The sequence below is a fragment of the Podarcis erhardii genome (genome assembly GCF_964252035.2).
Source record: "Podarcis erhardii genome assembly, chromosome: 6".
Taxonomy (NCBI): domain Eukaryota; kingdom Metazoa; phylum Chordata; class Lepidosauria; order Squamata; family Lacertidae; genus Podarcis; species Podarcis erhardii.
The window spans coordinates 81129457-81156711 of record NC_138510.1 but is presented as its reverse complement, the minus strand read 5'-3'; the positions used below and the strand labels follow the sequence as shown (position 1 = coordinate 81156711).

The window sequence follows — 27255 nt, the reverse complement described above, 5'->3', positions numbered from 1 at the left end:
TTCCTGTTGTGGAAAAAAAGGCAGAGGTTTAGCAATGAGATTAGAATCAAAGATGTTTCCATGGTCGGTATCACAAGCTTTATCTCCTTAAGATTCCAACTAAGGAGAAGGTGAATTGGGTGGATTATGGCACCTAGGTAATGTGTGCCTGCAATCTGCGAGAAGACAGCACAGAATGCATAGAGCTTCCCAGCCCACATGTTTTATGAAGGGAGGGAACACATCTACATGTACATTCTCTTGCAGATGCTGAGCTTCTTCTTTAGAACTGAAAGGGAAGTCTGTGTATGCAGGAACTCCCTGTTTACTGCAGGAACTCCCTGTTTACTGCAGTTTACATGAAACTCCAGACTGGGGCACATGGGTACAACTAAATGTTAAATTTAATGCCATTGAGGTGAATGGCAGTAATGCATTTATCCTTCTGCTTTGGTCCCATTGGCTGTTTTAGAATATCTAACTTGGGGTAGCCAATGTTGTGGGACCAAGTTGATAGGTTGCATCACTGCTGTAATCCAACCTCACCACCAATTTTCCACTCCCCTGCTCTGTCCCGGTGCAACTGTGACATAACCAGAGGGGTGGTGCCAGATGAGTGGCACAGTTCCACCATGCCATCCACTACTACTCCCATCTCTCTTGGCCTTTGGCTTATGGGGGTTGGAGTCCAACAACATCTGGAGGGCACCATGTTGGCCATCTCTGACCTAATTTCTTCTAGGCTGCTGCCAGTATTTATAGGAGGGAAAACAAAGTGCTTATGCTCTTACTTCACAAATGGAAATCTGACACAGATTCAGCACTTCACCCATTGACATAGAGGAAAGTTTGAGATGGAAAGAGCTGAAAGAGTCACTGCGCTTGAAATGGAAATGTTGAGCGAAAAAATACGCACCATAAACTCTGAACGTTTCCCTTTATTTGCACGGTGGCAGTTGTATTACCATAAAACGTCCTGCTGCTCATTAAGACAATTTATATGGACAGGGAATAGGCTCGCCAGAAGAAGACTACGGAAGTAGTTGTCATCTTAGTTCCAGTCAAAGAGAGATAGGACCCCAAGTGATGTTGGTGAACTTTTAATTGGGCCAGTCATAATGAAAGAGTAAGGACAGTAGCGAATGATTTGGTGGTGGTGGTAGTGGTGTGTGGGTGTGTGGGTGGGTGTGCACGCTACATCGCTTACTGACCTTCTTCTGTCTGAGCCAATGCTGCATACCAGGAAGAAGAGAGGGAAGTGTGAGACATTGGTGAGGCTGGCATGGTGCAAATGCACCAGCGGAGCCAATCCAGTTGGTAGTTGAATTTTTGGAAATGGGGAATCAGCCAGTAAGTGTCTTCTTTCCTGAGTTCCTTAATAGCCTAAGTTTATCCCCATTTGAATGGGGTTCATTGAAATACTGCTTCCCCATTTGAATACTGCCTCTTATACTCCTCCTTAAGACTCTTATCCAGTACAGTCACAGATGGATTGAATAGCTCCCCCTGCCCCCACTTTCTGCCACCTTGTATTTAGCCTTGTAAAGAGTTCTGGGGAATTCAAAAGCTTGCACATTTTTAATTTGGTCTAATAACGGTATTGCCCTAGTAAGTGTTTTGGGATTGTCAGGCCTGTTACACATTACAGCTTACTGGACGAATAATACATAGTGTATTTGAGCAGGTATCTGGATGAGTTTGAAAAGCAGAACTGGAGCAATTCTGTTGTTGTGGCATTTGGCGGAACGGGAGGAATAGTTAATTATTCATAAGTTTGAAGATCTAAAAACCTGCCTCAGACTGATTGGCATTTTCACCATCTGCTACAAGCCTCATTTAAATGAAAACAGATACTCAAACATTTCCACAATTTATATGGGCTGCTATTAAACTAATGCTTCAGGCTCTCCCATTAATGTCAATCCAATTATTTTTTGGTGAGTAATCATTTCATCAAGCAGAAATGTTGGCTTTTCCAGGGCAGCAGAACCATATGTGTTTTGTTTTGTTTTTTAAAAAACAGAAAATCTTCACCCTGCTAAAATGGACAATGACAGACTCCGATCAGCTGTACTGGGAGTAAAAATTCCTTCCACTGGCCGATTGCCATTAAGATCTGCCATGCTTTGTGAACTGTGAAACACTAGCTGTTGTGTTCACACTTGCCTAACATGAAACATATGCACTGCGGCCTCTACAGTAAAGGGCAAATCACTGGCCCCTGCAAAGGAGATCATAGTCTGTGAAAACTCCTCGGTTCCAATCTGTCACTGAAGTCCCAAATGGCCTCTGGGGCTATGAGTGCTTATGCCAAGCCTAAACTGGCTCACTTGCTGCAGCTATGCTTAGACCTGGCCTCAGTAGTTCACCCTCTAGTGACCTTCCATCTGGACTACTGCAATCCTCTCTACATGGGGCTGCTCTTGAAGACAGTCCAGAAGTTGCAGCTATTGTGGCTGGTGGATGGCAAATGGGGCAGCCCTAAGGGACCACCTGCCACCAGTCCAGAAAGCACTACACTGGCTGCCAGGGAGCTGCCAGACCCAATTCAAGGCATTATTACTAGTGTATCGAACCCTAAACACCTTGAGACCCAAGTACCTAAAAGATCACTTCCTCCAATATCAGCCATCTCTGTCCTTATGAATGGCAGGGGAAGCCTTGGTTAGTGCTGGTGCTGCTCTGCTGGTGTTAACCTATTACAGAGCCTTCTTGGTGGTGGTGGTCTCCTGTTCATAGAATGCCCTTCTTGGCAGGGTGCATCTGCCCTCCTCATTATTAACCTTTATGTGGAATTTAAAAACATTCCAATTTTTCTGGCATTTCATGGATGAAACATATCGTTGTTGGCAGCTATGAAATTACTTAGCAGTGAGGATATTTGACTGGCTTTTAAAACTGTTTATATTGTTTGTTGTTTGCTGCTCAGGGCTCCTTTGGGAGGAAGGGTGAGATAAAAATCTAATGATGATGCCTACATTATCTCTGGTATTGAAGGTAATATGCTTCCTGGATGCAGTAGTAGTTTTAGGGTGAACATGAGTGGGAGAGTGCTATTGTGTTATGTCTTACTTGTAGCTTCCCACACACTTCTACTTGTTCGCTGTGGACTAGATAGGCCCAGCACTCTTCTCATGTTCTTCCAGGGGTTAGCTGTTTCCTGCTTGGGATTGTACATCACATTAGGATGGAGAGAGTCCAGTAATCTTCATACTTGTGCCGCCCCTCCTTTGCTTCCTGGAGAAGGAGATAACTGATGTTAATCTTCTAAGCTGTCATCCTGTTTCTCTAGAGCTATGGGGGCAGGAAAAAGATTGGATATAGTGGGTAGACAAATCAGTCTATTTCTAGTCCATGCCATTTTCACATGTGCTCATTCCTAAATCTGTTTCATCCTGTTTCCACATTTTTTAAAAAATCCAAACAAAAACCTGCATTTGAAATATACATTTCAAACACGATTTCTCCTAAAATAAAGATAAGTTTTATTTTCTAAAGGGGATTTTTAAAATATGCACTGATAAAATTTATTTTAAGCCAAGAACTGGATGACAAATACTTGGAGAAATGCAGAGCTACGTTCTGATCCACATGTGAGTTTGGTAGGCTCATGTCAGATATTGCAAGGGCAGAATTCCCCAAGCATCCATACTAGGAACCCTACTAGGGAAGTTGCAGTACTCATGGAGGCCTTTTCCCTCTTTGGGGTAGTACATGGATAGACAATATGGTGCCACCCAGATGGTGCTGGATTATAGCTTCCATCATCCCCAGCCAGCATGGCCAATAGTCTGTGACAATGGGAGTTGCATTGCAACAACATCTGGATGGCACTATGTTGCCTAGGGTTGCCATATTTCAAAAAGTGAAAAGATACACAGAAAAGTTCTTGAGCTTTTTTGGCAAAGTTATTGGCTATTTTCAGGTGCAGTATTCCGGACGTACGGCAAACCTATGTTGCCTGTCTCTGATTTGGTACATCTTTCCGAACCTAAAAATGGAAAGGGTAATGCTGGTAGTTAACAGAAGAGGTTTGACTCTCTCAAGGCAAATCTAAAAAAACATGTAGTATAAACACTGACAACTAGGAAACACTGGCCTGCAAGCGCTCCAGTTGGAGTACAGCCTTTACCAAAGGTGTCATGGGCTTTGAAGATGCTCAGGACAAAAGGGAGAAACGTGCTAAGAGGAAGACACATTTGGCAAACCCTCACCGTGATCAACTCCCACCTGGAAACCTTTGTCCCCACTGTGGAAGGACGTGTGGATCCAGAACTGGCCTCCCTGGTCCCTTACAGACTCACTGTTAAAACCGTGTTCATGGAAGACAATCTTACTTGGCTACGAGTGATCACCAAAGAAGAAGAAAAGAAGAAGAAGAAGACATCAGATCAGGATGGAGAGACTCTGCTAAACTTGCATGGTTCTGCTCTTCCTCCCTTTCCTGTGTCTCTTTGAAGAAGATGATGCCACCTTTCTAAGCTGCCATGCCATTTCGCAAGCACTGCCATTTCACCATAAGACTGTTCTGAAAAAGAAGAAGAAGAAGGGGAAAAAGGAATCCTCCCACTTCCTCATGTTTTCGTAGAGAAATGCATCTAGGAAAAAGGAACAAGCCTAGATGAAGCAGCAGGCAAAGGTACTTCTATTTGCTGCATGTGTATAGGAATTAATATGGTAACAGATGGGAAAATGCTGCTGCTTTTTTATTACTGGGCCTGCTGTGTCCCCTGTGTTTCCTGATATATAAACTGCAGCATCCAGAAGGGCAATATGGCTTATCAGTAGGCTAATCCTGCTTCACTCTGACTATTACTCCACAGTGTGCAAGGTGGAGGGAGGGCCACCAACCTCTCTGGATCATCTTCCCACTTACAGGAGCGAGAGAAAAAGAGCACAGTCTGGAGGTGACATCTGTTAAGCTAACTGTCAAATTATCATAATGGCTGGCTTGTATTCAAGAGTGAGCAGAGAGAACAGGTTGAAGGAGGAACACAAGCTGTATTATTTATTTTTTAAAAAAAGAAAGAAATCTGTCTACATTTAACCTAAGTGGGCTCTTCAGTTTTGAACATCTTGCCATAGATTCTGAATTGGTTGAATCTGCCACATACAATGGATCGCAGTAGCATCATTTCAGAGCAATAAATGGGGGCACTGGGATTTTAACTTTAGCTAGGTGAAATCTTACTAGCAGCTTGCTGTTGAGTATGACTGGAAATCACTTGTAGTTCCGTCTATCCGCCACGCAGCATTCAGTGATAAAATGCCACCTCAGCCAAGAAGATCTCGTAACAGTTACAGGCGATGTTAAGCCTGGTAGCCAGTTCAGACACACACTCATTGTGGCATAAAATTTATACAGGGGTGGCTAACTGGTGGCCAACTCACATCAACCCCATGCAACATGGCCAGTGGTCAAGGGTAATACGAGTTGGAATCAAGCACCATCTTGATGGACACAGGTTAGTCATCCCTGATTTATATCCTGCCCAGGGTGGGGGACGATGACGCATATTTCTCTTAGTGGCTTGGGACCAGCAAAAGATATAGCAAAACCAAAGATATTAAGTGTTAAAAACAGCCCATAGAAGCAGCATAAGCACCAGTTTTAGAGGGAGTGAAAAGCGAAAATGCCACATATAATAAACATCCCTGTCATTGTGAATTGAAGTTCTCTGTCTCTGTGCAGGTTTCTAATTGCAGCCATGACAGACTGTGCCATGGTTGTGAATTTTTCTTGATTTTACTGTTTTATCTTTCATAAATCACTTTGAGGTTTTGTTTTGTTTTTACAATCAAGCGGTATATAAATTTTGTGAAATACATAATAACATAAAATAATTTGTGGAGCACAGTTCTAGGTAAAAGGAAGCGAGTTTGCTTTTTGCAGTTCCATTCAGAAAATCATTCTGAACTCATTGTGAGAAATGACTCTGTTGAGCAAGAAGCAGATTTCATGAGAGGCTGGAGTTCTGAAGGGAGAAGTTCTACAAATACAGTGAATCAGGTTACTTACAGGTTACTTACAATCCAGGTTACTTACAATCCAGGTTACTTATAATGCATTAACAGTGCAATTGTACACGTTGCGTTTAATGTGGCTTACTCTCCAGGAAAGTTATTGTTGTCCTGAACCTCAAGAAATCTAGACAGCTGCTTGATGATTCATTTTCAATGCATCTTTAATGGATCCCTATGGTAGTATTTGGTTCCACCAGTTGCCTGAGGTTGTTACCTCACCTTGACTCATGAAAGCACCAATCCTACATAGCCTCTCTTGGGCCCTGCCAAGCTAGAGAGAGAAATTGCATGACTCTGCTGCCCTACCCTTTCCCGTGGTTAAATGAAGCACTTTTGCCAGCTCCTCTGCCATAGCAGCAAGCCCTGGATGCCCTCTTCACAGCTGTTACTGCTGCTTGGACCAGTGACAGCTACCCTTGGCCATGCAACAGGATACCAGAGCTCTGTAGCTTTCCTTCCTAGTCACAGCAGGTACTGTTGGAAGCAGACCAATGGCAACCTGCTGGGACATTGCTGGACCCTCCTTCTCCACCCAGCTGGGGGTGGGGTGTTGCGGACTCTATAGTACATTGCAGATCTGTTCTTGTGGATCAGCTCTAAAATATTCAGAGCCGCAGACTTAAAAGATGGGCTCATTTTCTAGCCATGATTGTTCGTTGCTGCAGAAATCTTCCCCCTAGGCTTCCTAATAATGGGAAACAGCATAATTGTGCAATCAGTTGATTCTCCCCACCCAGCTTTCATCATTCACATACTTTGAAGTCTTCTTTGCCTAGATACTGAAATATTTTAGTCTGATTTTTTAAAAATAAAATGGCCCTGATTCTTTCACATATTTCAGAAGAGCTATGCAAAAGTCAAGCAAAGTGTTTCCCCAAACCACTTTTATCTTAAATAGTCACCTCGTGTGGAGGCAGTTGACACTTCACTTCTTAAGGTGCTTTTAAAACTGCAAAATATGGATGCAGTATCAATGCTTTTGTGTGATAATGGTACACGTGCACTTTAAAAGGCTGATGCCCCCGTAACAGGCATGTAAGCAGCAACTGGGAAAGGCTCAAGGTTTTGGGGGAGCCCTGGGCAAGATGCCCTCAGTTTTTTCACTGCTTGCTCAGTCAGAGATGGCAGCTGAATATACTACAGTAATGAGGAGCAACAGCAGTAGGTCCAAGGAGCAATTGGGCAGGGGGTCAGCACTTTGGCATGGGCCTTGGCAGATCCCCAGTGATATAACCCTGACACAGGTTGGGGTTAAAGGATTGGTCCTTTCCATGTTATTGCAGGGAAAACTGTCTCTTTGCACAATTTTTCATCATTCACAATGGATGGAAATTCACATGCATTTTGCCATTTAAGCTTGGGTACTTAGCATGCCTGAGTCTTTAAAAAAAACACAAATCAACCCTTTGGCTCCAGTCCTAAGCACACTTACTTGGAAACACTGAAGTCAGTGGGGCTTTCTTCTAAGTAAACATCATTAGGGTTTGGCCGTAGGTTTTAATTTAGAAGAAGTTGTCAATTTTAAGAATAAAATCTTAGATGCTCCCATACCCCTGGGTTAATTGCCTCCTTTCCCTCCAGCGTAATCTAGCAGTAAAACATGCCCTGCATTACAGCTGCCGCCATTGACTCTCTGAGCATTAACTTGCTTGGCTCAGCAAGTTTATTGTCTTTCAAAGGTAAAGCATCTTCAAATGGACCTCTGGGGAAGCTTTTATAGCAATATGGATTCTTGTCTTTACTTACTTTTCACAAAATCCTTTCCATAGTAGTGGCAGCAGCTGAACAGGACGGTAGAACTCTGGCTCCCATTCTGACACATGCAACTGGTGTATCTCTGCCATGTTTTAAAACAGTGACAGGGAACCTGTGGCCCTCCAGAGATGGCTGGACTTCAATTCCCATCATGCCCGGCCATCGGCCATGCTGTCTGGGGCTGATGGGAGTCTTAGCCCAGCAATCATATTAACCTTAGCTCAGCTGACCTTATTGGAGAAGGTCATTGGAATTTGTGATACTTGCTGCAAATCTGGCCTTCCAGCAACCCTGCTTTTGGTTATCATATGTCTGCAATACTGCTTCATTTTAAAAAATGTACAAGAATGCAGGAAGCAACATTTATTCCTGCAAACTTAGGTTCTTAGTGTGTTTTGTCCAGTATCTCTGTTCATCCTTGTGGTTATTTGCAGGTGGCAAACCTATAACCTGCTTCCTATTATTAGGTACTGACTGTATAAGATAATTTCACACTATCAGTAGCTTTGCAGATAAGTAGATAACTTGCTTCCGCTAGATGAAGGCGGAAAGAGAATGGGCAAGATCCACCACATTTTAAAGAGCTACTGTAACCGCACCTGTCACGGTATATTATGCATATACAGTGGATGTGTACAGTAGTACTTCTGGTTACGTACTTAATTCGTTCCGGAGGTCCGTTCTTAACCTGAAGCACCACTTTAGCTAATGGGGCCTCCCACTGCTGCTGCGCCACCGCCGCGCGATTTCTGTTCTCATCCTGAAGCAAAGTTCTTAACCTTTTTACATTTAGCCATTTGCACAAGAGGAAAGCTGGGAGGAGCCCCAGAAGATGGATATTTGCAGGTGCCTCAGAGAAGGAGAGAAGCAGCAAGCTGATAAGCCACTGTTGGTTGAGGTGTAGCTGGCAGGCAAAATGCCCAAAGAGGCAAGCCCTGTTCATGTGTTCAAAGAATGTATGTAGGGAATGAAGGATAGAGAGGCTGCCTTGGTACATCAGATGACTTCACCCCTGATCTAAAGTGGTGATCTGAAGAGAGCGTCCTTTGTGCAATCAGATGACTGAACTTTGAATCCTCTCTGGCCACCAGGAGCTTTGTGCAGGCTTTCCTGACATGGGGAAGGCTCCTAGTGCATTTAGCTAAATATGCAGATTTTCTTTCAGACCTTTGGTCTCAGTGCACGCAGACTGGAGGCAGAAACAGAGGCAGCAGGGATGGCATGCCTGTCTCTGCACCCCCTGTGTCCTTTGGAAAAGGGCTAAAGCCAGTGATTGTTAAGGGTAGAAGGGCTTGCTCAACCCCACCCCAGCACTTAAACAATGTGTGAGCGGGTCGAGGGACCACACCACATATCTCTGTCACATGCACCAGTCACCTGGTCAGCAACTCTGCAAAGTGGCCTGACATGCATTCCAAAACATCCTGAACCAGTCAGGATTCCCCCTCAAGCAAAGAAGGGCTACATGTGTACATCAGTGCACAATAGGGCCACTTCATAAGGCTTCTAAATTCATGTCCCATAGTCAACATATATGTCAGAAGCAGGAGCTGAGATTGCACAGTGCAGCCCAGTGAGCTCCCTTGCTTCCATGGTGAGTGTGAGATGGTGCCTGTTTATGAACACACAGTCTGCTCACAATAATGGTGAGATTCAAACCAGCTCTCCGCCCTGATCCCAGCCCTCAGCCACTGCTCCTCACCTGGCCTTATTCCATCTGATGGAATTTAATGGCTCCATATCATCATGCTACACTTTATCCTTAAACACGTTAAGTGTCACAGCAATTTTAGTGCAACATACTGCCAAGTAAATTTGCTTAAGGTTATAGCCTGTGTTTCTGACCTTTTAAAAACCACTTCCCTCTCCTCTGATGGTTAAAACAGACCTTCAAAGAGTTGGGGGTTATTCACTGGTTGTTTTTATTCTATAGCTGTTTGGGTTTTTAGCTAGCAATGTGAATGGTGAAAAATGTGAAGGAAATATTGATAAAACAGAATAAACAGGGACACGCAGAGAGGCAGCCCTGAGCTAGACTGGAGAACTAAAACTCTTTTTTTTTTTTTGAGGCCAGTGCCTACTGCTATCAGACATGGGAACTGTTAAATGCAAAGGAAAGCTCAAACTGAACCCTACTGAACCTTGTTATGGTATCAGTGGGAGCCCCTGCTGGTTCCATTAGTAATGGGGCTTCTGGAAGTTTTGTTTCAGCAGATTTTTCAAAGTGCTGTTATTACACTGGGAAAATACAGAGAAAGACACTCACTCTAGTTTTGTTTTTGTTTTTTAAAAAAGGGGCTTCCTGTGGTTTATGTCACAGTCTCAGCCGTTGGATACATTTGCTTTTGGCACAATGACTTAGAATCTCTTGTCAGTTGTTGAAAACCAAAATACAAAAAAAAAAAAGAACTTTTCTTTTTCTTTTGATTATGTCAAGTTTGGAACAATGTAAATTCCTGGCTGGGAGACGAAAGGGGGTTCTCAAGGATCTGGCAAGTCACTATATCTGTTTGGCTGGGCTGCATTTTGACTTGGTGGGGTAACCCATTGTACAGGGCTGGTCTCCTTTCAGCGGCCTGCCCGCAATTCGATTTGCTGTGCATAATGATGACTTCTGCATTTTAACCATTTCATGTGTAACGTGGAGCTGCGGCTGGTGCAGAATGCAGCAGTCCACGTCCTGACACATTAAACACGGTGACGTTGCATACCCGTCCAGTTTTGAAGCCACTGTATTGGCTGCCTATATGCTTCAGGCTGCAAAACAAGGTGTGAAGGTCATTCTCTGTACCTTTCGCAAAAGGAAGACAGGGACGCTCTTTTGTGCTTGAAAAAGCACTGCTGTTGGTGGCAGAGAAAATCCCCGCTGTGTCACCTTCACCTGTGGTATTCCTTTATTCTTGGAGGGGGGCGGGAACCATCTCTACATGACTGAAAAGCAAAAAGGGTGTATGTTTTAAATAAGATAATATGGCAATTACTTGTGTCAGAATGTGTCAGAACTATTCAAAATCATCCTCTCTACTGCTGCAACTTGCGAAGTGAGAGGCTATATGGTCATCAGGTGTCTTAGGCTGCAATCCTATACAGTGGCACCTCCGGTTAAGTACTTAATTCATTCCAGAGGTCCGTTCTTAACCTGAAACTGTTTTTAACCTGAAGCACCACTTTAGCTAATGGGGCCTCCCGCTGCTGCCGTGCCGCCGGAGCCCGATTTCTGTTCTCATCCTGAAGCAAAGTTCTTAACCCGAGGTACTATTTCTGGGTTAGCGGAGTCTGTAACCTGAAGCGTATGTAACCTGAAGCATATGTAACCCGAGGTACCACTGTATACACACTTGTTAAGAAATAAGTTATTTTGTGCTCAGTGGGACTATATGCTCTTATAGGGTTACTATTTGATTATTGTTAAAGGTACCGGGGTTTGGCCAAAAAAGAACAATGCAGCCCCCCGCCTCAAATGACTGCCTAATTGTCAGTGGATGGGCAAGGCCCACCCCACCCCCATTTTGTTTGTTTGACAGCCATTTATTGCAATCTATCCATTTATTGCAATAGTGACTCCCCTGGAATGTGAGAGCATCAACATGCTCTCCCTCATCCGATCCACCCACTCCCTCCAACTGAAGGACAGGGCAAAAGCTGTTTTGTGAAACAGAACACTTTCAGATTGAGAGTCAGAGAGTGACCTAAAGGGTCAAGAAGACACCTTTGGGAGGCTGCGCTACCGCTCTACGGTCCTGATATGCAGCAGTGGATTTGCTGCTTGTGAAAGTGCTGTGCTCCCTTTCTCCATCTATGCTCAATCGGCATGCATGTAAATACTATAAAAACTATACTATACTATAAAAACACTGTAAGCCCTCAGTGACCACTGCCTCCAAAGGAAACAGCACACACACTGGAGAATCAATATACAGTCCATCCCCTTCACACACAGAGGAAACTAACTTCTAGAAATCTGTGGAAGAAGCCTGAAGTATGCCGTCTCTAGAAACTCACTGTTATGTACTGAGTTGAATAGGATCCAAACTGCAGCAGTCTGATTGGTCCTAGAACAATAGGCTCCAAAAGGCAGCAGTCTGATTGGTCCTAGAACAATAGGATTCAGAATGCAGCAGTCTGATTGGTCCTAGAACAATGCAGCAGTATGATTGGTTAGCAGGAACCACCCAATCATGCTCCAGATAGAAGTGAATCCACAACCTGATTGGCCTACAGTAGAATCCTGGAATTAGCCAATCATGTGCAGCCCATTGTGTAAATAATGTATATAAAGCAGATACTTTGAGGGGACATTCATTCATTCCTCCTCACCACTATGAGCTGAATAAAGAGCATGAAATCACTTTGCGACTCTGAGTATATTTCACTGGCGACGAAGGTGGGATCCCGCTGAGCTGACTGCCACACACAGCACCGCAGCACCGCCACCTGCCGCACCGCTGCCTCGCACCGTGTATCCAGGCTTCAGCTCCGGGACACAAGGAACTCAGAATGGCAACTGACAGCAGCTTCTCGCCATTCAACCCAGCATCTGGAGACTGGGAAGCGTACGCCTCCCGTTTCACCTTCCTCCTAGAAGCCAAAGGGGTCACCGATGAAGAAGACGCCAAGAAGAGGGCAATATTCTTCAGCGTCTGCGGAGAGGAGACATTTGAAATCGCCCGGGCTCTCCTTGCGCCTGAAGACGTCGCTACTGTTCCATACAAAACAATAATGGAACAGCTGAAGGGGCACTTTTCGCCACAGCCCTCAGTGGTGGCTCGTCGAAATGCCTTCTACGCAAAGCGGCAAGCCCCTGGGGAAACCATAACTGGGTTTGTGACCTCTCTCCGCCAAGCTGCCCGGTTCTGCAACTTCTCAGAGCTGGAGAACATGCTTCGTGACCGCCTCGTCGGTGGCCTGAAGGATGAGAAGCTGCAACGACGCCTCTACGCTAAGAAGAACCTAACGTTCCAGGTCGCTCTGGAGGAGGCCCTGGCAACGGAAGCTGCTGAGAGGTCGACGCAAGAGGCACGGCTGAGCCAGCCGTCCCAACCGAGGGTCCACCACGAAGACCTCACCAACGACTCGGGATCCGACAGGGAGGAGGTGCACCGAGTACAGCAGCGCACTCAAGCAGCCCACATACCACAGCTGCCTCGACGAGAAGGAGGGAACTGCGCAAGCTGTGGAGAAAGTCACGAGAGGAGGACCTGCCGTTTCCGCAACGCAGAGTGCAGGCAGTGCAGAAAATTGGGACACATCGCCCGGGTGTGTCGGGCTCGGCCCACCCGAAGCCAGGCATCAGATGACCAATCCAAGAGCCCCAGGTCCCGGGGCCCAACGCACCAAGGCAACTCGACGGAGCTCACAGACTTCCAGGTATACCAGTTGCCCCACCCCAACGTAGAGAAAATTTATGTAGAGGTACAGATAGAGGGGGCCCCATGCCGCATGGAGCTTGACACGGGTTCAACTCTATCCATAATCTCGGCAAGGACCTTAAGGAAACTGTGTCCTACTGGGGGTCCCAAACTCAGGCCGTCCCCATTCACCCTCCGGGACTTCCAGAAACGTAAGGTCCCCACAATGGGGGTGGGGACCTTCAGGGTGCAATACCGAGGGCGGACGCGGCAACTGGACTTGCTTGTGGTCAAGGGCCCCTACATTAGCTTACTGGGGTTGGCATGGTTTGGACCACTGGGACTAGCCATCACCGGGGTGAACCACATGAGCTTACAAGTGGACGTGGACGCCATATGCAAGGAGTTTCCGGGGGTTTTCGATGGGAAATTGGGACAGTATACGGGCCCCCCCATTGCTCTACAGCTTGACCCCGCAGTACGACCAGTCAGGCTCAAGGCCCGCCGGGTCCCATTCGCCCTGAAACCCCGTATAGACGAGGAATTGGACCGACTCGTGGAGCAAGGAGTGCTGGAGCCGGTGCCTAATGCCCCCTGGGAAACCCCAATCGTCACACCCGTCAAGCCTAATGGTTCGGTCCGCATCTGCGCAGACTACAAATGTACCATAAACAAGGCCCTCATGGCCCATGCATACCCAGTGCCAGTGGTCAGCCATGTCCTTGCCACCCTGGCTGGGTCGAAAATTTTTGGCAAGCTGGACTTGGCCCAAGCATATCAACAGCTGCCAGTAGATGAGGCCACAGCAGAGGCACAGACGATTGTGACGCACAGAGGAGCGTTCAGGGTAAAGCGGCTGCAATTCGGGGTCAGCGTGGCACCAGGCATATTCCAGAATCTAATGGACTCTCTCCTTAAAGGGATTCCTGGTGTCACCCCCTTCTTTGATGATGTGTTGATTGCCGGGCCCACACCAGAGGAGTTTGAGGACCGCCTCCGCACTGTTCTGCACCGTTTCCAGATGGCGGGTCTCAAGGTGAAGCGGGAAAAATGTCTACTAGGAGTGCCTCAAGTGGACTTTCTGGGATTTATGGTGGATGCAGAAGGGGTTCACCCGACTGGGGACAAGGTACGGGCCATTTGTGATGCCCCAGCGCCCAAGAACAAGACTGAACTTCAGGCCTTCTTGGGATTATTGAACTTTTACCATTCCTTCCTTCCCCACAAGGCGGCGGTAGCGGAGCCCCCACACAGACTCCTGGACAAGCGGGCCCCTTGGGTGTGGGGCCAGCGCCAGGAGGCCGCATTCCAGGCAGTCAAGGACTTGCTTGTCTCAAACTCGGTCTTGGCACACTTCGACGAGAGGCTGCCGGTGGTGCTAGCATGCGACGCCTCGCCCTATGGCATCGGCGCTGTCCTGGGACACCAACTCCCGGATGGAAGAGAGGTACCGGTAGCATACTTTTCCCAGACACTCAACGAAACCGAGTGGAACTACTCGCAAATCGACAAGGAGGGTCTGGCAATCGTGAAGGGAGTAAAAAAATTCCATGATTTCTTGTACGGGCGGCCCTTCACCGTGGTGACTGACCACAAGCCGTTGCTTGGCTTGTTTGCCCCCGAAAAGCAGACCCCCCAAGTGCTGTCTCCTCGCGTCCTCAGGTGGTCAATTTTCCTTGCCAGCTACCAGTATGCACTGATTCACCGCCCTGGAAAGGCGATGGGCCATGCAGACGCCCTCAGCAGGCTACCACTACCGGAAACAGGCCCCGACCCAGCACCTGCACAAGAGGTTATGAGCCTGGAGCTGCTTCCTGACCGCCCCATTCAGGCACAAGAAGTTGCACACCATTCCAAGAAAGATAGGGTCATCTCCCGGGTCCTGGACTGGGTGTGGAGGGGATGGCCCAGCCGCAGCCCCGGGCCAGAATTCGCCGGCTACACAACCCGCAAACATGAACTGTCAGCCCACAAGGGGTGCCTGTTATGGGGAAGCAGGGTCGTTGTTCCCCAGCCCCTCCGCAAAAGGGTCCTCACAGCCCTACACGAGACACACCCAGGGGTAGTAAGAATGAAGGCCCTTGCCAGGAGTTATGTGTGGTGGCCGGGGATCGACGGAGAGATAGAGGCCTGGGTCAAACACTGCCAGGCCTGCCAGGAATCCCGCCCAGATCCCCCAAGGGCCCCAGTCCAGTCCTGGGAGTCCGCCCGAGCACCATGGTCACGCCTGCATGTGGACTTCGCTGGCCCCTTTCAGGGGAAAACATTCTTCATAGTGGTGGACTCCTACACCAAATGGCTGGAAGTCGCACTGGTACCGTCCACTTCTACGTCCGCAGCCATCTGGGTACTACGCAGGCTGTTTGCAACCCACGGGCTCCCTGACACTCTCGTCTCAGACAACGGGACTGCATTTACATCAGGAGAATTTCAAACCTTCACAGTGCAGAACGCCATCCGCCACATCCGTTCGGCGCCATTCCACCCTGCCACCAATGGCCAAGCAGAACGCATGGTGCGGACCACCAAGGACACCCTTCGCCGCATGACGCAAGGGGATTGGGAGTACCGCCTTGCCACATTCCTTCTAGCACAGCACAGCACCCCCAGCTCAACGACTGGCCGGAGCCCCGCTGAACTACTAATGGGTCGGCGCCTTGCAATCAGATTGGACCGCCTTCACCCCGATAGAGCTCAGGATGAGGTAGTGGTGGGGGAAGGCAGGAACCCCCGGACCTTCGAGGCCCAGGACTCAGTGTACGCAAAGAATTTTGGGGCAGGCCCTGCATGGGTACCTGCCACAGTCACCAGGGTCACGGGCCCCGTGTCGTACGAGGTGCTAACAGATGGGGGGCAATGCTGGCGCCGCCACTGCGACCAGATACGGCGACGATTCCCGGGAGAAAACCAGGAGGAGGAGGACAGGTCAGAGGAGTCCCAAGGGAACAGTGGGGCAGTGAGGCCCATAGAGCAGCAGGGGCAAGCAGGAGAGGCAGAATCAGTAAATACAGAGAGGACCCGCGAGGCCGAAAGGACACCGGAACCAGAACCACGACTGAGCGAGCCGGTTGCGCCAGACCAAACAGCCCCATCCTTGGAACACGAGCCAGAACCTGAACCCCGGACCAGGGAACACCCCAGGCCGCAACGCACACGTAGGCCACCGGCGTACCTTGAGGACTATGAATGCGACCTTCCGGGCAGGACTGGAACTTAGAGGGGAGGGGTGTTATGTACTGAGTTGAATAGGATCCAAACTGCAGCAGTCTGATTGGTCCTAGAACAATAGGCTCCAAAAGGCAGCAGTCTGATTGGTCCTAGAACAATAGGATTCAGAATGCAGCAGTCTGATTGGTCCTAGAACAATGCAGCAGTATGATTGGTTAGCAGGAACCACCCAATCATGCTCCAGATAGAAGTGAATCCACAACCTGATTGGCCTACAGTAGAATCCTGGAATTAGCCAATCATGTGCAGCCCATTGTGTAAATAATGTATATAAAGCAGATACTTTGAGGGGACATTCATTCATTCCTCCTCACCACTATGAGCTGAATAAAGAGCATGAAATCACTTTGCGACTCTGAGTATATTTCACTCACACAAACCCAAATTTCGATAACAACTTCCTCTAAAACAAAACAAGGACAAAATAGGGGACATAACAGAGACATTTGCTGGAAACCTGGGCAATCTCTGGTAAATAGCTATCAGTGGAGTATGTATGTATGTAGCATCTATCTATCTATCTATCTATCTATCATCTATCATCTATCTATCTATCATCTATCTATCTATTTATCATCTATCTATCATCTATCTATCTAATCACCATTATTCTTCTCTCTCTCTCTCTAGCTAACATCTATCTATCTATCTATCTATCTATCTATCTATCTATCTATCTATCATTTTATCTATCTATCATTTATCTATCCATCTATCATCTATCTATCTATCTATCTATCTATCTATCTATCTATCTATCATCTATCATCGTCTGTCTGCTGGAATGCATCTCCCCATATGTTCCCATACATTTCAGATGCTAAGAGAAAGGACCCAAAGTGTGTGTGCAGTTACAGGGGACTTGAAAAATAACATTTCCCTTCGCTGGGATGACTGATGGGCAACTTTGCCTACTTTAAAATTTCATCAAAAGGATTTATGTAACTTATTAATTACTCTAGTAAGTCTGGTTGTTTTACATTGCTTTAAGATTCCCTCTCCCCAGTAAAAGGGGGGGGATGCTTTAGGGCTCCTACAGAAACTATCTGGCTGCAGGTCTGATCTGTAAGTTCCTTTAATTGCAGTTGCTGCAAGAGTCCTCATTTGTTGAGGCCTCCCACTCATCTCCTTTGTGAGAGTTTTTCAGCAATGCTTCCTTTGCAGCAATGCCAAATGATGCCTGTGGCTTTCTGTCAAATCCGTTCTTAAGGCTCTTCGGGAAAGCTTCTTAGAACATATGGATGAGGCAAAAAGTTGAGAAAAAGAAAAGGACAACAGGTTTAGGACTAGGAAATAAGCTGTTATTATTCTTGGATTAGGGGTTACATATAATAATGCACACAACTCAAGTGAGACCTGCAACAACATGATTATGTAAGGACAGACACTTGGAGAAATGAGTTTACTTCATATATGATAATAGTGAATAATGATCTGATCCGTGCAAATTAGATGAACTGGCCTATCTCCCCAACTGCTGAAATGCCCTTCTGACTGCTCCCTGATTTTGTGGATTTTCCTAAAGTTAGAACTGCATTAAATATTGTCCAGTATTGATTTCTGGCCTGACAGTGGTGTGAGTAGAAATATTAACCTCAGGGTACTTTAATTGTGAGAATATCTGCCATTTTTTCAGTTGTGTTTGTTGCCATTGATTCCTATGCCAGCTCAGTGCCATTTTTACCTTTTGGCTGCTGCTTTTTCCTTCTTTGTCTTCCTTCTCACCAAGAGAGCTCTTGAAATAAGATGCAACATCTGTTAGCAGCTGAATTTACAAAATATAAATTTAATAGCAGATTCCCCCTCCAGCTTAAATAAAGCATCCTAGAAATATCAACAACAGCAACAAAGAAAGAGGAAAAAGCAACAACCTAAAATACTGGGGTGGGGGAGGAAAGAAGCAAATATACAAAAACAATGCTTCATGAAGATTGCTTTTAAAATGGTATTTTTTTTACCAATTTTAAGGGATTCTGGATGGCCATAATCAAGAAAAAAACAGTGGACCACATGATTATCTGAGGCATAGATTAACCATTAGAGAAGGTGGGGCTCAAAGCTGTCTGGCTATTGTGTATTATAACGTTGAAGGAGAGATGTTTGAGCAGTTGCATTTCTGTGAATGCCAAAGTGAAACTGAGCTGATTCACACTTCCTGGACTTGCGTGCAGATTGGGACATACTTATACTTCAGGTTTTGTCCTCCAACTGATTTTTGCAATACAGTTCTCTAAAAAAAGAAGCTTGCAAAAATTCATTAAAATGTGTATTTTAGGACAAGATACATTTACCCCAAATAAGCACATTGAGATAAAGCACACATTTAAATGTGTACTTCAGTATAAACATTTGTGCTGATTTTTTGGGGTGGGGTGTGTGCAGATTCATGTGGAAATGGGATGGGATGGACTTGTGAATGAACGCATGCAAAACGGATGCACACTGGCTGATTCATCCATTCCTTCCTCAAAGCTCTTTCTGCTTATTTGAGTTCTGTGAATGAAAGGCACTCTAGAAAGTCCCAAGAGCAAAGCAAAGTGTCCTTTATTATTTTTTCAGATGCCCAAGATCTGCATCCTGGCAATGAAAACAGGCTCCAGGGCTAATTGAAGGTCCTAATAATAAATGGGCTCAGGCACACTGCAAAAGGAAAGACTTTCAATCCTGGGTGGATTTAGTTTAGATTTTTTTTTAATGTAGAAAAAGAAAAAGAAAAAAAGGAAAGTTAGAATGATTACTTCTCCTATGCAGTAAGAGTATGATAAAAAGCAAACTGGTTGTAAATTAAAGGTAAAACTACATTTAACATTCCTGAAAATTACACTTATGTTTTGTAGTTCAGGCATAGACTCTAGGGGCATTGTGCAATTTATTCCCTTTGGTATTTCTGAGAAAAGACTGAGCAGGCAGCTGACAGAACTGCTTTGGGCTTCTTCTTCTTAGGAAAGCATGATAGAGTAGATTATTTTCTTGCGAAGAACACACTTGACTGGATAATGTTCATGTTACTTGCAACTTCAGTCCTCAGTCAATGGGGCAATGGCATACATGAGTGAACTTGGTGCACTCCATTTGATTATACTGATCAGTTTCATGGGTCGACAAATGTGCAAATATCATTTCTTAAGACTGTTTGCCTCCCTAAATTCTAGTTCAAAAATTGAACTGCTCAAGGGGGCTTGCAAAGTAAATTTAAAACCAACAGAAGGTCATTAAAATACAAGAAAAAAGCAGAATCACAAAACAATGCATGCTGTCAATGAAGGAAGAATAGGCATCAAAATAAATAAAAGAATCCACACAAACACAATCCAACCAAGTGGCACCCTATCCAAGGAGCATTTTTGGCACCCCCTCTTATGCCTCATTTTAAAAATTATATATGCAGGCACTTTCGCAAATTTGATGTGCTATTTTTGCATGCATGATTTATGCTTGTCATGTAAGACGATTAAATTTAAATTTGAAAAGTTATTGCAATGCTGGCACTGCAGGTCAATTCTACTAGCTTTACAAGTGAGTGTAACTTCTTTGTATTCTTTGTTCCAGAAGTTAAGGAGATAAACATAGGAGTGCCCTCCAAGTCCAGCAATCCAGTTTCCTGCCCCTAAATCCCTTGCAATTGTCTCCCATGCATATGGTTAGAGAGAAGGGCTTTGAGATTTCAAAAAAATGACATTCAGACATTCCTGAGAGCTGACACCTTTCACTTTAGATACTAAGAATTATGTGCTATCAACCCCCTTTGCTCCAAATAAGATTAATTGAGTCAGATAAAACTATCTTTATTAGAAAGCGCTCAATGGGAATAGTAAATGTATTTCCTGTCAGACCATCCTTTTTCTATAAAACTGCCATTATATAAGTTCCAAAGCCTCATTTAGCAGATAGACTCTAGAAACTCAACGATCAGCATGTGTGCTGTTCATTTTCGAGCTCAGTGAAGCCAAGTTCTCTATCAGTGTGATCAAGTGGCACTAATTTAAAGTGCTGCTTCTCTGCACCCAGGATAAAAGATGAATTGGCAGGCATGCACATGAGTTAGTTGTGCCGGTTGTTGCTCTCATTCTACACGATCACATCAGTTCTTCCATAATCCATATGGGGATGGAAGTCTTTGCACCTTTCCTTATTGCAAATTACGTTTGTAGCTAGGCATGCAAATAGGTGATGTCACAAAGATACTGCCCCATACGGCCTGGCAATTTATGCTGTTCCTGGAGGGAAGGCATATTTAGAGCCTCTCCCTCTCTCAGCACTATCCCAGGACATGCTGCTACCTGACGTGTACAAGAAAAAGGCACTCCTTGGTTGCACTGTTTGCTGAATCATCTACTGTCAGCAGCAGGATACTGATACTTCGAAATGGCTCTGTGCCATCAGCAGTGCCAGCAGGCAGCCACCAGCATAGAGCCACAAAACCTAATGCCTGACATGATGTTGACATCACCTATTGCATTTGGGGGGATTTAAGACTGAGGTTGCCTGCCACTGATGGTCCAGAGCCAAAACAGAGGTCAGCTACGATCAGCTTCCTTCACCTTAGTCTCTTGTAGAGCTCAGAAGGGAGGAGGATGGGGGCAAAACTAGAATTAGTTGGCTCTGCCTGCCATTGGCTCTGGCTCCTCCTACTGTTGGGCTCCCTGCCTTCTGCTCCACTAGCCCCAACAGGCACCAGCCATTACTGGTAGAAGCATTGAATGAACATAGCAAGCTGCATGCAAAACAGATGCTTTACCACTGAACCACAGCCTTCCTGAATTAGCTGTGTCAGGAGTGGGTGTCAGGAGCAGGTCAGCATTAACTCACATGTTGTCAGTGAATTTAACTCTTTATTCAAAGAAACAAGACCTAGTGAGCCCCGGAAGATCTTGTCCCAATGAGGCAGTTGTGAGGACTGAAGGTCCCACCTCCCCATTGTTCTCCAAGTCTCCTTCTCTCCTGGGTCTTTCCCAAGCAATCTGATACTTCGTGGCCTTGTCTGTATTTGCTCTGCCTTCTTCATACTTCTTCTGGTTCTGGAAGACCAGGGACGAGAAGAGCTGATTGGAGCTGGAGGGAGAGACCCCCCTCCGGCTTCTTCAACAGCCTGTCTCATCTCTGCTTCTTGGTCTCTCTCTAGCCTCCACTTCTGCCTCTGATTCGGGAGTGCTCTCTGCCGCAGACTCTTCCTGCTCACTAAACCCTGTTACCTCTTCAGCTTCCCACACCTCCTTCTCCCAGTCTGCTCCCTCCTCTCCCTCTGACCACTCATCATCATCCCACCACTAGTCCCCTTGGGGTGTTCCCTTGGGGATTCCCCAGCTGATGCCTCCCACCACTCCTCTGCATCTAGCCAGTCCATGATATCCATACAAAGGGTCTAATATTTATGTAAAACACTGTGTGCATTTACAGTTTGGCTCCCCTTCATAAGGGCTCTTCCCTCAAATTTCCATGGGAGAAAAAACAATTATCTTCCCACATAAAGCTAAATAATCAACCAAAACAGACATAAGAAAGCGGGAAAGCATCAAGAACTCGAAGCTGGTGATGACAGCTATTACTTAGTGTTACAGAGAGCTATTCTTTCAAAGTTAATTGAAAGTGAGTCTCTCTCTCTCTCTCTCTCTCTCTCTCTCTCTCTGTGTGTGTGTGTGTGAGAGAGAGAGAGAGAAAGAGAGAGAGAGATGACGAGGATGAGGATTGCCACATTTCTCCTGGAAAAGGCCCTGTGTCTTGATGGTGAAAGCTGCACTGCTTGAATATCCATTTGCCAAAGGGACAGAGTTTTTCCTCAATAAAAAAGTGAGAATCTTCCACACTTGTCCGCAAAAGGTCTGCATCACCTCAATAAAAGCCACCCTAGGTATCACCTCCACCCCATGGAATGTTATTTTGAAATAAAATTAACAACAAAAACATGTAACAGCAAAGCAAGATTGTTAAAGGAATAATATCCTTGGAATATTATGGCTTGTGGAAGAACCATGTTAAAACAGTCTTAGGAGCTTGCTAACCATGTCATCTATAAGTTATATGTATCATCATGGTTAGAATAAATATAAGCACCTCTACTTTATTGGAATGTGATCAGAAGATTGGGGATGTTCCCACTTACAAAATAAACAGAAACCCTGGTGCCTCATGTAGGTTGAAGAAACTGATGTAGCAGGTACTCATTGGTTTAGATTTTTTTTAAAACACAGCTTCATAGGGAAAATGTTTTCTTTTATCTAGTAAATCTATCTACCAGCTTTTACTACAATCCAGGCTACTATATTTTAGGATCCAGATGCCACATACCTGATTAGACATGCCTAGGCTTGTACTGCAGGTATGCTACCCCAAGCACAGTTAGTATTAAAGTCTCACTGAGCATAGCTAGACTTATTTCTGAATAAGTATGCATAGGATGGGACTCTAATTATACCTTAAAATCTGAAGCCTTAAGCTATGTATAAATGTTGCAAATACAATAATTAGGTAAGGTACTACCTTTTCCTAACACTGCCCTTGTTCTGTTTTGTTTTAGTAGAAATTCAGTAGTGAAGGCTTTCCTTTACTTAATCTTCATACTGCAAAAACATGCCCTTTTGAAAAATCTGACATGCAGGACTTCTGCCAGAAAAAAGGCAGGAAAAGAACAGATGAGATTTTGAACTATGAACCCTGATACATTCATGATGTTGATTCTGTCGCCTTGGGCTAGTCTATTTCTCTCAGCTTAACCTACCTAACAGGATTGTTGTTAGGATAAGATGGGTGGGGTGGGGTAAGAGAACCATACATTCAATGGGGCACGTTGTAACTTTACAGTGGAATTTTCTGAATGTCTTCTCAGCAGTAGGCTCCATTGAGTTCAATGGGAGTTACTCCTAGGCATTCTTAGCTCCATGGATAAAAATGTAATAAAATAAATAAACTGTGGGAATTATTAGATAACCACAGAAGCTTCCTACTGCTTGTAAACAAACAATTATTTTTGTCTTGACTGTTTAAAGATTGTTGCCCATAAAAGCAAGTATCAATTTTATGTCAGGAACATGTTATTTACTTTCCCCTATTTTGTGTCTCAGCAGGCAAATCAAAACATCGCTTCAAATCCCCTGCAAAATAAAATGCTATATACTTATTTCTGTCACTCAGATCTTGGGTGCTCACATGCTCAATTTATGGTTGCCTACTGGATATTTATATTTATATGCAGTTTATTGTAATTATTCCAACTCAATTTTCTTTGTAAGCTGCCCAGAGAATGTATATTATAGGATAGCCTGTAAATAGTATAAACAAACTCCATGATCATTCTTGTGAGAAGTGTGGAAGTGTACAGTAATTATATTAAAAGAAATTTGATGTCCATGTGTGAACCACCAGCCCTTCTGGTCATTATCTTCTAGGCTGCTTTTTAAGCACAGTTGCCTTTCAAAGCAGTTTACAACCATGCACAAGTTTATCTATAAAATCCAATTGTAAAACCAGTTAAAACAATTCAAAAATCCAATTCCACCCTAGAAATATACAAGCCACTAAACCAACAACACAACCCATTTAAAGCTGAAGAACAATATCCAATAGCCTTGGGTAGCCTCCAAGGACCACGATAAAAAAATGGGTCTTTAAGATCAGATTAAAATTAGTGCTTGGAATCAAATGGCATCATTGGGGACTAGCACTGAAAAGGCCCTGTTCAGTTTGCCCAGCAGCCTAACTGCTTTTACAGATGAGCGCCCCTCCAAAGTTATGGTCAGACTGATATGGGTATAGGCAGCGCCTGCCGACCCAATAACTCTGCAGATGCTTCCGATCACACCTCACATTATTCTTGCCCATTGGCCCTGCTGGCTGTGGGTGAAGGATGTTGTGGTCCATAATATCTGCAGGGTGCTGGGTTGGTGACCTTAGATTGCAGTTTAGTGCAGAGGTGGTGAACCAGTGGCCTGTGTTTCCAAAACCGGGGTCGCCATTTTTGGGGGACTACAACTCCCATCATCCCCAGCTAACAGGGATGGTGGGAATTGTAGTCTAAAAAAGCGACCCAAGTTTGGAAAACGCTACTTCAGCAGCTGGTGAGCTCCGATTCCCATCAGCCCTAGCCAGCACGGCTAATGGCCAAGGATGATGGGAATTGTAGTCCAATAGCGTCAGGAGAGCCGCACAGCTTCTCCTTTCTTTGTTTGGGGGCTTTAAAGGTCATAACCTGCCCTTTGAAACGCTGCTGGAAACGTCCTGTCAGCCAGTGCAAGTACCGGCGCGAGACCCGGCATTCTCTCCCCTCCCTTTTTCCAGCTTTCCCTCTGCCGTTGGCTTTCTGCCCCTCACAACCCACGCTGCGCCTGGCGCGTGAGGCAGAGCGCGCCCGGTCCCCTCAGAGGGCAGCCGGCGTCGCAACCTGAAAGCGCGCGGGTTGGGTGGGCGCACGCGCGCTGCCTTTTTCCTCTTTTCTCCCTCAGGCGCCGCCGGACTCTGTGCCGCTGTGCCGCTGTGCCGCGAGGGGGACCCGCACGCGCACCAGCTTCCCCGGCTTTCCTCTCAGTGCGTGCGAGGCGAGGGGCAGAGCCGGAGAGGCGCTGCGGCAGCAGGAGAGGCGGAGAGGCCAGGAGGGCGCGCGGCTTCGGCTGCCTTTGGAGTTCTCGGCGTCGGGCGAAAGCGGTCTCTTCTCTCTTCCCGGGGCTGAGGCGGCGGCGGCGGCGAGCGCGCATGGAGCCTTGGAAGCAATGCGCCCACTGGCTCATCCAGTGCCGGGTGCTGCCGGTCAACCACCGGGTGACCTGGGACACGGCGCAGGTGTTCGACCTGGCCCAGACCCTCCGCGATGGAGTCTTGCTTTGCCAGCTGCTCAACAACCTGCGCCCTCACGCCATCAATCTCAAGGAGATCAACCTCAGACCTCAGATGTCCCAGGTAAAAAAAAGAGAGAGAGAGAGAGAGAAAGAGAGAGAAGTGTGGGATGTGCAACGCCGGGCTCTTCCGGGTTTCTGCCTGCGCTATTGTGCCTCCGAGTCCCTCTTCCCCTTCCCCACCCTTCCCCATCCCGCGTTATTAATCGCCTGGTTAATGCCTTTGTTCCAATGCAGGGGTCCTTCCAGGGTGTCACTTTTGTTGGTATTTTGCTTTCACTTTGTTAGCCAGCAGCTCTCAGCAGGGGATGTTTGAATTTGGCAGAGTTACAAGATGCTCTTTTGCGGGCTGCATATATATATAGAGAGAGAGAGAGAGAGAGAGAGAGAGACTTTGCCAGATAAGTATTTATGTGTGTGACATGAAGGAACAAAGGTAGAGACCCTGTATAGAGTTTCAGGTAGCATTTTGGAAATAAAAACAACAGTTGTAGTTCCATGATCTGGGGAGATAAAGGAAGCGATGACAATAACAGCAATAATTTAAACCCCAGAACTGAATGCTTTGTGCTGGTCACTGCATATTTTTGGGGGGTACTTTTAAAATTTGAACTCAGTGGGGGATGGGGCGAAAGGATACTGGGCTCCATTAAAATGCTTGACTTAGTATTTTTAATATTACTTTGTCGTCTAGTGTGTGTATCTATCTATCTTTTAAATTGTGGCTGTTCTCCTGTTTCTGCCTGGATTCACTTGGGTTAACAGTTAGGGGGGCAGGAAGAGAAACTAAAGAGGAACTGTGTCATGTAAAATGAAGCATCTAGGAAGTTGACTGCCTCCATTACCGTTATCTGTAATTACAATAGACAGGGAAAAGGATAAAATGACAGCCCCAAAGCAAAAAGAAGCTGCTGCTGTTGCTGCCCTCTGAAGGTTTTGTGGGAGGGTTTAAAAGTATTTATCCACTTGTACCTTAGTATAATGCACATCACAGGGAAACTCAGAACAATGCCAGAATGCCTTTTATGAAGGATCTGGCCTCCAGAGACAAAAAAATACAAAGTGGGAGCCAGAGCTGTAACTCAGAGTTGCACTCTGGCACCTTGAATGATGTATATTGTCCTGGGGCTTTTGGATGGGATGAGCTGTAGTAGTGAATGTGGTTTGGAATGGTTTAACCTACACATATAATGGGCACAATGTCACTGTGGTTAAGCCCCATTGATTTCAATGAGAGATTTTAAGGGTGCATACTCACTATACCTTTAAAGCACTCCTTCCAAAAGGATCCTGGGAACTTTAGTTAAAGGGTGCTAGGAATAGTGAGGGGGAAACTGCAGTTCCCAGGATTCTTTGGGTGGGTGTGCTTTGAATGTTTGGTGGGAACACAGCTAAAAGTGCTTCACTTTGGTTGCGTGGTGCTGTCTGATTTCTGAAGAAAGGGAAGTGATCCTCTCAAAACGTTTCTCTGAGTTAAGCTTCTTATATTTGAGTAAGGGAGAGGAAGAGAGAATTTTTAGGTTAGTAGTTTATTATGATATCTTAAAAATGAATAAACTGCAGGGTTGGCAGTGTTTGGCTTGTTTTGCCAACTTCATTACTGTGCCAGCTAATTTTTTTGTCATGTTTGGGAGTAAGCCCAAATTTACCTCATAGGTAAATATATAGAGAGAGTTGACTTTAACTGTCATTGAAACCTATGAGACAAAGTGGTGATACAACTGTCTTAAGGCAGTGCACACTTACTTGGGAGTAAACTCCACTGAACATTATGGGACTTACTACACAGAGGATTGCACTGTCTGCTCCATTTCTTTCAGTGGTGTGTACACCATGAACCTAAACATGTTTACTCAGGAGTAAGGTTCCTGTATTTAGTGGTATTTACTCTTATGTAAGTGTGCAGTCCTATCTATGACTAGCTTTAGCTGAACTGGCATCTGATCTGCTGTCATCCCAGAACTGTCTATTTCTTGTTTTGTATTTACTCATACCTAAGACTAGGGACGCAGGTGGCGCTGTGGGTTAAACAACAGAGCCTTGGGCTTGCCGATCAGAAGGTCGGCGGTTTGAATCCCCGCGACGGGGTGAGCTCCCGT

General features: G+C 45.7%; 1 protein-coding gene across 4 annotated transcripts in view; it reads left to right on the top strand.

Moving 5' to 3' along the window:
- The window catches only part of VAV3 (vav guanine nucleotide exchange factor 3), a 216209-nt gene that overhangs the window by 31365 nt on the left and 157589 nt on the right, over positions 1 to 27255 (top strand). Inside the window, exon 1 of one of the 4 annotated variants that reach the window (XM_081865816.1) lies at positions 24861 to 25220. The exons of 1 other annotated variant lie outside the window; for it this stretch is intronic. In XM_081865816.1, the coding sequence (XP_081721942.1) occupies positions 25017 to 25220 (204 nt within the window). In that variant the 5' untranslated portion in view covers positions 24861 to 25016. Of the gene's footprint in view, positions 1 to 24860; positions 25221 to 27255 lie in introns of those variants that run through there. 2 more of the 4 variants (XM_081865817.1, XM_081865818.1) reach the window with 2 other exon arrangements.